The 13,377-nt window shown below is 31.2% G+C and overlaps 1 protein-coding gene across 2 annotated transcripts in view; it reads right to left on the bottom strand.

Moving 5' to 3' along the window:
* Positions 1 to 345: 345 nt before the first annotated feature.
* LOC130449134 (forkhead box protein O-like) overlaps positions 346 to 13,377 on the bottom strand; it is a 359,247-nt gene continuing 346,215 nt past the window's right edge. The window contains exons 3-5 of one of the 2 annotated variants that reach the window (XM_056786824.1): positions 10,927 to 11,160; positions 1,575 to 1,752; positions 346 to 912 (exon numbers count right to left, since the gene is read on the bottom strand). In XM_056786824.1, coding sequence (XP_056642802.1) covers positions 472 to 912; positions 1,575 to 1,752; positions 10,927 to 11,160 — 853 coding nt within the window. In that variant the 3' untranslated portion in view covers positions 346 to 471. The remainder of the gene's footprint in view (positions 913 to 1,574; positions 1,753 to 10,926; positions 11,161 to 13,377) is intronic. The other variant, XM_056786825.1, reaches the window with a different exon arrangement.

Here is a 13,377-nt window from a genome sequence, read left to right as displayed (position 1 = left end):
AATTCACAACTTAATGAAATGCACTTCAAAAAGTCACAAAAGACAATTGAATCAAAGTTAAGCAGCCGCCATTACGGATGCTAATAGCATTAGGAAAATTTATTGAGCATACTGAATCAGCCGCCTCTATGGGGAAGTTAAGTTTAGCCAATTTAGAAATTAGGCATATTCGAGCATGACATTTTAATGGAAAGATGAGATTTTTCCCTTGTCAACTCCGCTTATTCGAACTCATTACCAAGTTTTTACTCTCATTTTCCAACTTTTTTTTGGACTGGGAGTTTGAACAAATCTCGAAGCACGATAATTACGGAGGTGAATTTGGTTAACTTCGAAATGACATTATGTTTTACTATTAATTTTATATTAAAAAATGGAGACATCAACAAGAGTCTGTAATCTACATTCAAGATTAAGATGTGTTACATTAATCTATTTAAATTAAGCAAATTCTAACCTGAAATTTTTTCGTTAATGCACCCACGACGGTGTCGTTACAGCAGTCGAATATGTAGGTGGCGCGCTAGGTTGACTACCCGTGTTTCCTGTATGAGGTTCACTTTGTGCTGAACCAACTGCGGGTATCCCATGCTGTTGATTGGGAAAGTTAAAGTCCAAACTACCCCCCATATTCAGTTCGTGATTAATTAATTCTTCGACATTACAATCAAAGCCACCTTGCAATGATTCCACGTTAATGTTGAGGTCATCTAAGATGGCGCTATTGTTGAGCGCTGCCATCATCTGTCCCATCATCGTCGAGGGTATGGTCTGTTGCGTCGGTTGTGGAGTGAGAGGAGGACTACTTGAGGGAGGTCGTTGCATTCTGTTGATTAGATATTGTGAGTTGAGAGGGTCGGGAGATGGTTCGGAGTGTGGGTAAGATGGAGACATTCCCGCCGGTGACATACTCTGAAATAAGAAAAAAATGAGTTCTATGAAACGAATACCAATCAAATACTTTTATAGAAATCGGGCATAAACATTTGAAACAGTGACAGGAAGCAAATTATTTCGATTAATATAACTGTAAGTTAGAGCTGTTTATGAGCTCAACTGAAAGTTAGAGCTGTTTATTATGCAAAATTCTGAATTCTAAGATGACTTTATGATCATTTTTCTCATTTTGTGCAGAGGAAACTAATTATCAACATATAAAATGACTCCAGTTAGTTACACATGTGTTTCATTTTCAATACATACATATGATTTCGAAAAGGTAAACAGAATCTACTTTCAAATTTCACTTGCAATGAAATTGAGTTCAGTTACTGCCACAATCAGTTTTAGTCGCTAATATCAAGCCTTTTTTTTTTCATTTACAGTTATCACAGATAGAAGAACGCTACAGTACAAGGATTGATCCACTATACCCCGAAAGAATATTTATATCAAAAGCCTCTGATAATACAAGGGAAGCTAGAAGTAATACGTAGTAAAATTTGGAAATGCAACATTAAAAAGCACTGATAATTTACATTAATGATGGAAAAACACATTTTTGTATGTTCTCTTTTGAACGTCCAATGATTGTAAATTTATCTAAAATACATGTAATTGATGTAAATTGTTACCTCTACTTTTATGGGCTGTAAACAAGAACATGACTGAATGCGATGTATCGGACATTGTGTAAGGCCGTAAGGAGATGTAGCATGGATGGTTCCACCGAGGTCCCGACATCCAGGAAACTGATCATAAGGAGCAGAATAAGGTGGTGGTGGAGGTTGTGCTGTTTGACCATTCATATACCTATAAATAAACATAACTAATTAGTACAAAACCACCAATAAATAGTATTCTACAATATTTTCTTGAGATTAAATATTTCCTAGTATTCACGAGGTTTCATTTTCATGGGTGAAACTAGAAATATTTTTAAATTGATTCATAAATGCATACAAGATACGAGGAAACTTTGGTAGAAATATAACAACCTAGTCAATTCAGTAGCCTTTTGAAAATTAAATTTACCCCACGTTTATATTCGAGATGAACCATTTTGACGACTGCTTTTGAAATCAATTGATTCCACCATTTACCAGTGACAGACATAGCCTCCTAAATACTGAACAGAAAGAAGGTTAACTGACACCTCTTTTTAGTAGTTCGCGAGAAATCCAGTGGAAACTGTAAACATACCACTCTATTTCTACTTCTACAGAAAATCCACAAATATGCAAAGCCACATTACACCTATATTAACATACTGTAATGGTTTTCTTAGTTCCTTATTCATTTAAACTATTTTTTAACGGTGGGGTGAATTTATATACACCGTTTTTATGTACCTAATTTATTTAAGCACTTACACTAGAATTAACTAACTTATTTATAATTTATTTAAATTCATTGTTTACTTTTCCTTATGACATTTAATTATAAACTAGTGAACAAACAAAACAAATAACTAAAAAGACCTTTCTAGAAATTAGTCCTAAAAAAAATAACAACTCGCCGGTTCGGACCGGCTTCACGGCCCATATCGTGGACGACTTCGTAACAATACTTTATTTTTCTTACTTTGTTATTTCGTCTGTCTGTTTAGATTTCATTTCTAATCAAATTTTCGCTGTTCACCAACCTATTGATTTGAAATTTCATATACTTTCTCGCTTTTAATAACAATAGATGATTCATTAAAAAATGTTGAAATACTTAGAAATGTCGCGTGAATTAATGAACTTAATTTAACAATGAAGATTTATAATTTCAACAAAATATGGCAAAATTAATTTCAAAATGATATTTATGACAAAATATCAAAAAACAAAAAAAAAGCGGTTGCGGGTTCAAGCTTGGCTGGTAATGCATTTTTGTCATTCCTGTACTAGTGTTTAGATTTTATACACATGAGGTTTAAAATATAAAACAGCTTCGATAGTTCAATGGTTCGTGATTGCAGCTTACAATCTTATGGTTGTTAGATCGAATGTCATGAGGTAAGTAAATAAAAACTCAAATATTCTTGGCAAGACTTGTGTATTTTTATTCTTTAATACTTTCAGCTGATTTTTAAGAATTATTTAAGTAATAGATGTTGTTAATAAAGAAGTTAAAAAGATATATCGTGAACATATAAGTTCAGAAATCTGAAGAGAAAATTGGCAAATAGAAAATATTTGCTATCTAAAAATTAGCTGAAAAATGAATTTCTTCAATACGCAATAGCGAATTTTTGAGCTAATTGTTAGAAAGTAATAGTTCCTTGTAACCAACTTTCCTTTAAATTTCGCTCTATAAATTTTTTGCTAAATACTTTTCAAATTTCCCAAAAATTTTATTTCTTCATCCATTTTAAACAGAATGCAATTTTTTTATATTTTTCTAAGGAGGCTAGTCAGCCGTTTCCATTGAAGATTTAATGGTTGATTCTCCACTGTAAGAACGATTTACTTTAATTGGAAACCAACCAATAATCTGTCCTTTTAGAAAGTAAACTGAATTGGCTTTGCATATTTTTTAATTTTCTAAAGGTACTGAAATAGAGAGGGTGTTACGTTTTCAAATTAACATTTTGTACAGATTTTCTTTATACGTGAATAGTGATAAAAAGAATTCATTCTTGAAATACATAGCAGTATTATGTTAAATTTGTTCCACCCTTCTTAAGATAATCATGAAGAATAAATAACTACCAAAGTTTCAAATAATCCCTGTATAATTGATATGTTCTAAATTAGCAGCCTTCTACTCGAATCAAACTGTTTACTGTTGGAAATTCAGTAGCTTCATTATAAAATGTTACTTCCTACGCAGATCGGTTATACTATGTTGTTTTACCTGTTTTAGAACTAACCAGTACTTACTTATAAAAGCCATCCTAAAAATAAAGGTTAACCAAAACTGAAAATTAAAATTATATTTCTAAACATATAGACAATAAAAAAATCTTGTTATACATTTGCAGTTACCCAACTAGATACAACAATACAAAAGAAGCTTTACAAAGAAAACAGTACATGATATTACAAGAAGTAGAGAGTGTTCGAGCTCAGAACTTCACTGCCGTAGCGTTGTAATCTGAGCGAAACATTTAATGAAGCATTCTACTTCGAGTAACATGTACTATTTTTTCATTAGTGTGCGCAACGTTAACCGAATAAGTGTCTTAATTCTAGCATTAGCTATTCTGACTAATTTCGTAGACATACATTACACAATTGACAATTTTTCGATAAAATTTATGATAAACATCAAAGTATTAAATTAAAAGTTTCTACCTACGATGATACCATTACAAGTAGTACTACGAAATGAGGAATGCCGAATTGCAATCCAAAAGGCAAACAATGCAAGTTTATTTGGTTAGGCATATATTTGAAAGGTTTAAAGTTTAAACATCTCGATTCTCATTTGGGAGCCCCAAAAATCACTTTTTGGAAATATCTTGGAAACGGGACAAAATATGAGGAAAATATCCACGGCTACACTGGTTTGTCTACAGACACGATAGGCATCGCATTCGAAAGAGTAGGCTCCAGGATAAACAGCTGACAGTCACTAATCTTTGATGCATATGTTTATTTTTGCAGCGCTAATCTGCTAATAGTTATTTAATAGCTCATAATCTACATAAGTAAAGTACACCGTATAAATTCATCCCAGCGTTTTGTAATCAAAAACTGTTCAAATAAATAAAAAGACCATTACAATAACTTTTATACATTTACCTGAGATTTCATCTGTCTTGTTCTGAAATTTTGAATACATTTGAGAACATATCTTACGAGTAGATCGTTTATAGATATGATGTGAAAAAAAATTTAAAAATCAACATCTATCGATATTTGTAAAAATTTTAATATGCCGCTCGACTGAGTAATGAATTTTGATCATTTGATTGCAATTGTAATTAGGTCAAAACTGATTTTTGTTTTTTTATTTTATTCAATTCCATTTAATTTTCTACCCACCAAATTGAAATTCAACATTTTTTAACTATGAGTGTATGCAAGAATCAACTCATATTGAACAATGCAGGATTACCTTTCGGATGGCGATTCGAATTTCCATTTTATAGAATTAAAGAAATATAATAGGAGCTCATTATTGTACTGGTGAAACAATAAAATATTTCAAGTATTGCCGCAAATAAAATAGTTATTAGTATATGCTTTAAGAACAATGCGATTAACACATAGGTTATTGCGAAACAAACCTAAATATCTTAATTCCAAAACCTATATACTTTTCTTCAGCGTAGGTATAGGGTTACTCATTATAAATGATGTGAGTATTATAGAGGACAAAAAAATGGGACACTCTGTAGATTTTTAAATTTTTGAAATGTTTTTGCCTGTTTTAAATGATTCTTGAATCGTAGGTTTTTTCATTTCATGACTATGAAGGAATTTATTTTCCAATATCTTTTGCTTCGCCTGTAGCCAATAACTTATGATTGTCTGATGATACTATACAATTTCTACTATGTCTAAAGAAACCAAGGAAATCCTTCAAAACTACGTACTTGACATGAAAATAATAGAGTGTAGCGATGTTTTGCTTACTCATTTATATAATATATGATGTCAATTTGAAAACGTACCATCTTCAAGTAATAATAACATAAACAGAGCCACGCCAGAGTTGTGTCTGTCCTCGAAAAAGGGTCTATATAAATTATTTGTAAATCACTTTAAAGAAAAATAGTGACGTGGCTTTTCTATATGATAGAAAATATGGAAAATGGTACCTTTACGAATTGACACTATATAACATTCAAACACGCATCTATTCTCGTGTAAACTGTAAACAAACAACCATTCAAATATTATTTGACCCATCTAATACATCTATGACGAATACTATTTACCCATCGATCTATTAAACAATATTACAACTCTATATGAACATTTTGAAATATTTCATGATTATTCGGAATCTTTATTGCCCACAACAAATTTGAATGGAGTAAAAAGCAAAAGAAGACGAATGAACAATACTGTACACACAAAAGATACATTTACAAAGCATATTTATACAGAGTTGCGCGAGCGCACATAATAGATTTTTAATATTTATGTAGCAACCCAAAAATAAATTTTCAAACGTTCTTTAATACGTTGGATATGTGTATTAAATCCTCACTGAAATTAATCTGAAATATTAAGCCTTTTCTGTGAAAATAGAATATAAGAAATGAAAAAATATGTATATTTTAAGTTTGAACAGGATTTGATAAAATTAAGTACCTAAAAATTCAAATCAAAATTGTTCTTGAGATTGTGAATCTACTCCATAACAAACAAGTAAAAAAGTTAATATAAAAAACAAAGAAATACGTGATTGGTCGTTGCGAATTGTTTGCCAATGAAATGAAATTTATTTCTTCAACCCTTTATCTGAATCCCTACCCAAAATGCAAAGATATGTCATATGTAGGGCATTAAGCTTGTAAAAAATTAATTTTAAAATAAAATTTCAATATCAATTCACGTATACCACCGTTTTTTTAAACTGGTTAAATAGTGATAATTTTTATTTTTGAACTTCGCGAAACTCTGTATAAGAGACAATACACAAATCAGGCAATTGAAAGAATTAAGTCACAGTGGAGAACTTCAAAATACGTTTAATGAAAATTATTGTGTGCTTATTGGAAAATAATTGAAAAATAAATGTTTTTTTTTTTTAGATTAAATATGTTTTTCTATCTATTTTTATTTTTAATATTTTTTTGGAACTATAAAACCTAATTTTTCTAGTACATTTCTGTAATCAAAATATGCCACTAGCCACAATATGAGATCAATAAATATTTTTTATTCATTTTGAAGCATCTCCATCTATAAAAAGCATTGAAAAGCTCATATAACCAATATATTCAACTGTTTAAAATTAAAAATGCGATAAGCATTGGTTTTTAACGGTTTTAATGCAAATAATAAAATGAAATTCCAGCATTCGTCGCCTTTTTTATATACCAATATCCATTTGCTTTTTCGGAATTGACTTGGAGGAATGCAATTAGAAATCACACAAGCTATGCAAGTTCAATTCAATTTTTTCTTCTCGTCGATTTTTTGGTGCTATTTTTAATGAATCGTTTTAACGAAAACAGCACACAATTTGATTGAACAGTTTTTTTTTCTATTCATGTTTTAATTAAGTTCAAATGATTGATTCCTAAAACTAAAACTTCCCTTCTTTGTTTTAACATTTCTCAATAATTGAAGTGAATAATAAGACATTTTCATTTTTCATTACAAAATTACTCATAAAACTACTAATAATACTAACCATCCGTATTACTAACCAACCATTAAAATATTATACCCGAAAATTGGAAACTTGATTTAGTTTTTCAAATACAAATTCATACTTCGATGAACTCGTTTTTCCTAAGTTAAAATCTGGATATCATACAATTTAAATTCTTTTTGTGGAGAAATTCCTTCGTATAGTTTGTGGGTAATAAATCTCCTTACTTTTCTAGTATAATTTAAGATATTAGGATTCGCCAGTCAAGAAGACAGTTATCATTTTGTACAGATTTGTATACGCTGCTATTTAAATTAATAAATTTTATAAGAAAGGAGTGTTGTATGTAAATCGATATACATATCGGTAACAGATAATGGGCCCATTTGACGCCAAGTTTTTGGGAAAAGTTCAAGGAGAGTAAAAAGTCGTGAAAGTTGACATTGCATTCAGTCTAAAGGATAGTTTTAAATTGTGGAAGGCTTAAAACAAAGACCAATTTCTCCGAGTGGAATAAAGGAATGGAAGAGTAAAGACACAAAAGCACAAGAAATCATCGTGTCAAAATTAGAGGAGCAAGTCATTAAACATGTCTTGTCATGCAAGACATCTTCTAAAATGTGAACTAAGTTAAAAACTATTTATGAACACCAGTCGCAAGTTAGTGTCCATTTGTTGATGCAAAGATTTTTCAATTCACAATTCAAGGAAGGTAATGCTGCAGTTGAAGTCTTTGGGGGAAGGAATAAGTGACAAGATGGTTATAACAAAAGTGTTGATGTCTCTATCAGTATATCTCTACAGCTTGGGACTCAACTCCTAAAGTAAATAGAACTGTCACTGAATTCACATGAAATTTTATTTAAGTTGTTGTGGGCAGTTTTCGTCTATATTTTGCTTTCCCTATCGCTCATCAAGAGAAATTAAATTCCTCATATTTGTTGCATAATTTGTGATGAGAATTAAAGTGATTGGTAGAAAGTGTCCGTCATATGCCGTTTGCTTTATTCATGATTTACCTAAACCATTCATAATTAACGATTTACACACACTTCATAACTAGAAGAAGACTGAACGACTTGTTCGCGACTTAAATTTGACGAAAAAGCAGTCACAACTTTTAGGACTTCGTTTAAAAAGAATATAATTTAAAGTATAAACAATGAAATTAAAATAAGCCATTTTCGAAATCGTGACGTGAACTATTCTCAAGATGGAAACTAAGTGTATTGTAATTTTATAAATGAGATAAAAAATTTTAAAATAAAATTTAATCCCTCTTATTGACGTTTATTCATTGATGCTTCTAAAACTAGATACTAGAAAGTTTTACTACATAAGTATGTATTTCTTTTTGTACCTCTGACCCATAGTGTAATAAGACAGAAGCCTATTAAAACATGAAGTTATTTCCGGAAAAAATTAAATATAGTGAATATTTTTCTGAATTTTTTGCCCTATGATGTGAGTTATACTTACTGTTTTTTTTTTCTGTGAGGAATAGATAGGTCAAAAGAAACCTTTACCATAAAGAAGTATGGCATACGCGAATATCTTTAATCCTTGGACATAAAAATGCGCTAGGATAGAATGGGAGTGAATCTTTGTATATACGAGGATGGTCCCAGTAGTACCTGGCCCAACAAAGAAAACACAAAAATTTTGGAAAAAAATATTTATTTTTCAAAGCAATCTTCTTTTAGCTCTATACTTCGAGTTCGATACCATTTTTATAATAAGAATCGTCAAGCTCCTCAAAATAGCTTTTACATGCCGACATTACCTCTCTATTGTTTCAAAATCTTTGACCACCGAGCCAATTTTTCAAGTTTGGGAACCGAAAATAATCCGAGGGGGCATAATCTGGCGAATAGGGTGTATGAGGTAGCAATTCAAACTTTAACTCATTGATTTTGGCCATTACAATAACAGATGTGGGAGCTGATGCATTGTTTTAATGAAGCAACACTTTCTTCTTAGCCAAATGTAGCAGTTTTTGCTTGATTCCTTCGCTCAAACGTCGCAATAAGGTCGTATATTATTCGAAGTTGATAGTTTCTCTTTTTTCAAGATAATTAATTAAAATTATTCAACGCGCCAGCCATTAAACCGACACCATGACTTGGCCTGCAGATGGAACGGTCTTTATCTTCTTTGGAGCCGGTTCTCCCTTGTCAGTCCATTGTTTTGATTCATTTTTGTTTCGGGTGTGAAATGATTGGATCACTTCATCCATCACTATGAAACGGCGCACAAATTCGACTTGTTTTCTGTGAAACATTGCCAAAAACTTTATGGAAACACCTTCACGACGCTGTTTTTGTTCCAATGTGAGCAAACAAGGCAGCCATCTTGCGTACACTTTATGGATTTTCTTCAATATTTCTGGAGTCGTCACCTCACTTGGTTGACAACTGCGTTGCTGATCTTCGCAGGACGTAGGGCCTCGTTTAAACTCGTGTTATCCAATATTTGACTGTTGATAACGAAGGAGCAGTCTCACTCAGAGTAGAATCTAGTTCAGTTTTCATACTTTCTAATACAGTGGTATTTTTCACGCAACTACCGCTATCTCTAGGTCAGGCCAGGTACATCTGGGACCATGCTCGTAAAAGCAAAATTACCTAAAAAAAGTAACGCAAAGATAAAAGAAAGTACCTTCGTTGGACCTTAAATCAGGGAGTCCAAAAAAGATCAAGAATTTGGAGAAGAATTGATTGATCTTTAAAGATGAGCAAGTCTTTTAAAAACGTTGATAGAAATTTTCCAAAAATACAAAGAGTTTCTAAGCGAGTTATTGTGGGCATATCCAGCATTGGGTTACGACATTAAAGATTCACTTCCCAGACTAACAGCAAATTTTTATCTAATTTTTAGCTATGAGCACGGGAAGAGCTTATATCAGACTATTTTACAGATATAAAAGTGCTATCAAGACAAATGGAACCCTAAGATGTTGACCAACTTCCGTTGGGTGTTAAAAAGATCTAAATATTACAATAATAAATTCTTTTTTGTTTCAGACAATTATTATTTGTTGAAATATTTCAACTATATTGATTCGTACATTCTTGACTAATAATTTTTAAGTATCTCATTTTTACTAAAATTAATCTATCAAAGTTAAAAATGTAAGTGAATTTCATGTGACATAACAAAGTTCAAATTTTGTTCCCCAATGTTAATAATGCAAAAATTTGCAATGAAGAATTAAATATTCATGTTTCTATTTTCAGTTAAGATTCTGTTTTACATACTATGGATACCCAGCTATTTCAGATGAGATTCATTATTTATCTCAAATATATAAAATGAGCAACATCTTACTGTCATACAAACGTTAAAAATTAGACTTTTCACTATTAAAATTGGAGCAATCGACTCGACCTCGAATATGAGATATACTTACATGTTTCTGTTTTAAGAAAATAATTTAAAAATATGCAGAAATTAAGGAAAAAACTACATATTTAACTTCAATTATTGAGATATATTAAAATTGATTAGCGGCATTTTTTATCACTTTAACAGTTGAATTTCTCTCTTCCACTTACACGCATTTGTTTCCACTTTTTGTTACCAAAGCAACAAATACTAACTTACAACAAATTGTTATTTTTTCCCTTAATTTACGATAATATTGAATATGTATTATCTCAATATCTGGGTGTATTTAACCATTTATTCCTAAATGTTAATAGTCGTGTAACGACACATTCTCACCCTAAATATGTATCTGGTTCAAGCTTCATCCCTTGTTGAAGATTACCAGCCAACTGATCGGGTGAATAATTACCGCTGGAAACTATATCTGGGCTATAGTTTTGGTTGCTAAATTGATTGTGTGGCGCCCAGTCGGGTTCGACTCCTACAGAAGGTATCGGGGACAATCGGCCACACGAAGAAGTGTTCGATGATGCTCTTGGTCGAAAATCTGGGCTCAATTGGAAACCACCGCTGAAGAAAAATAAAAGTGGATTTTTTGAACATCTTATTGATGATGAAAAAGGTTAACGATGAAATGATCAGGTGATGTGATTTTTCGTGTGTTCCAAAGATAATGGATCCTGTCGTGAATAGAAATTCTAAATTTTCGTTCATTTTTTCTTTGCTTTTTTTAATCAAATATCCCAAAGTTAACTCCATTTACCCGCAACAAATTCGTTTCGAAATAATTATACAGATGATTGATAAAAAAATAAGTGAATTATTTTATTGATAATGAGCTAAAATGGTAATAAAAAATTTCAATTAATCTACGCATAGCAATACATTTTCTAAAGGACTTTTTCTTACATCAGCACTGTACTTATTCTAATAGTATAATTTTTTTATTGAAAATAATCTAAAATGGTAACGAAAAATTTCAATCAAGCTACCCATAGCAATACATTTATTACAATGCTGAATTCATAAATGGACGTCTAGAGAACTTTTTTGGAACGTCCTTCATCAGCACTGTACTAATTCTATTAGTATCAAGAATCCTGAAAAAATCATGACAAAATATAGTTTAGTGAATCGCTAAGTAAGCAAATGTGGACAAAAATATAGCAAATAATTTGGTGAAATGCTTTCCAAAATCCCATAAGAGTTTCCATGTACTAAGCTCTTGAATAGTCAATCGCTTCTTTAAGGTAAAAAGATTGATCACCACTTCCAACACATTCAGAAGTTGCATGGTACTGAGTATTTTAATGAAGACGAGGTTTGACTAATAAATTATAACGGTAAAAATCTCGCCTCATGACTTATGGCACGGTGCGACCCATCATGAGGAATGATGGCTAATTTTAATCCCTGTTTCTTCTCTATCGTTTCGCAAATTTTACCAGTTCTCCAATCAACTGTTTTAACAAGTACGTCCTATTTTTGTACTGTTTTTAATGTCGAAGGCCAATTTATCATTTAACGTTCTTAATGTACTCATTTCCACTTTTGATTCGTTACTATATTATCAATATAGATAGATTTCGACATTCCATTCCGTACCTATTTTCTATAAAGGCACTAATTTTAAGGCGTAGTTCAAGCTCCATTTTTCATAGCAAATACTGTAAAGATGGTCTCGATAGAACAAATAAAGTAATCCCTAATAAGTTACGACTGGTTCGATCTTGCAACTGCTTGGTTTCAGACAAGAGGTTATATGATGTACTAGTTGAAACAAGTGCAATGGAAGTAATTGCTAATTTCACACCATATAAATAAATAAAAAAAATATTACTACTCATGATCTAAGTTACTTAAAACAATATATCGACTCACAGGTTATGAGAATCGTTCGAGACTTCTCAAGATTACGGTTTCCGAAATTTTAAAATCGTATTAAACCAATTTAATCCATACTAAGTGTTGATACCACAGATTTTCTTTGGAATTATCAGCTTAAACTAGCCAATTCTTTCGAATACCATTTATACTCAATATATCATCTAGATTTGCGAAAAATATCCAGGAAAAGTTAATTTATCGTATCAAACTTGCCCCAATTTCTATTTGGGCTGCCTAAAGTGTCTTATTACGTATATTATTATCCAATTGGTATAATTATTTATTGAAGTAGTAAATGCAAATTTGTTCATGAAATTAGCTTATGCCAAATTTTATAATTAAAAATAGATCTCAACATCCGATACACTATTAATTTCCAGGTTTAATTATTGAATTGAACATTGATTATAATTTTTAAACCCATACGATACAATAAGACTGTCCATTTTTTCGTTCATTGAATATACTAAAAATTTTTCAAAGCACAAACTATCGAATTGTATTTTAAGAGGATAATAATTCATTGTTATAAAAGAAACACAATGGATAAAAAGCTAATGAAAAATAGCGAATCTTATTCATCAGATAATTATATGGCTCTAAAAACTTGTAGTTAGAGAACAGTAAATTCGAAAATAAAATCCATTTAACTTATTTTTAGATAAGTTATAAGACGTCCCACCGGAAACGAAGTGATTTAGGAAGTTCAAAAAAAGTTGTTTCGTATGATGGCAATATTGATACCTTAGAGCTAATAACGCGTAACCCATGAAACGAAGATACTTTCGTCTGATGTAAAATTGTGAAATATATTTCTTCCGAAATTATAACCAAAACTGTAATCTATCATAAGAGACATCCTTCATCAGCTCATACTTTTCATAAGGTGCATCTTCTAAA

The sequence above is a fragment of the Diorhabda sublineata genome, chromosome 9 (genome assembly GCF_026230105.1).
Source record: "Diorhabda sublineata isolate icDioSubl1.1 chromosome 9, icDioSubl1.1, whole genome shotgun sequence".
NCBI lineage: Eukaryota > Metazoa > Arthropoda > Insecta > Coleoptera > Chrysomelidae > Diorhabda > Diorhabda sublineata.
The sequence above is the reverse complement of the archived record's forward strand: the minus strand, read 5'-3'. Positions and strand labels throughout refer to the sequence as shown.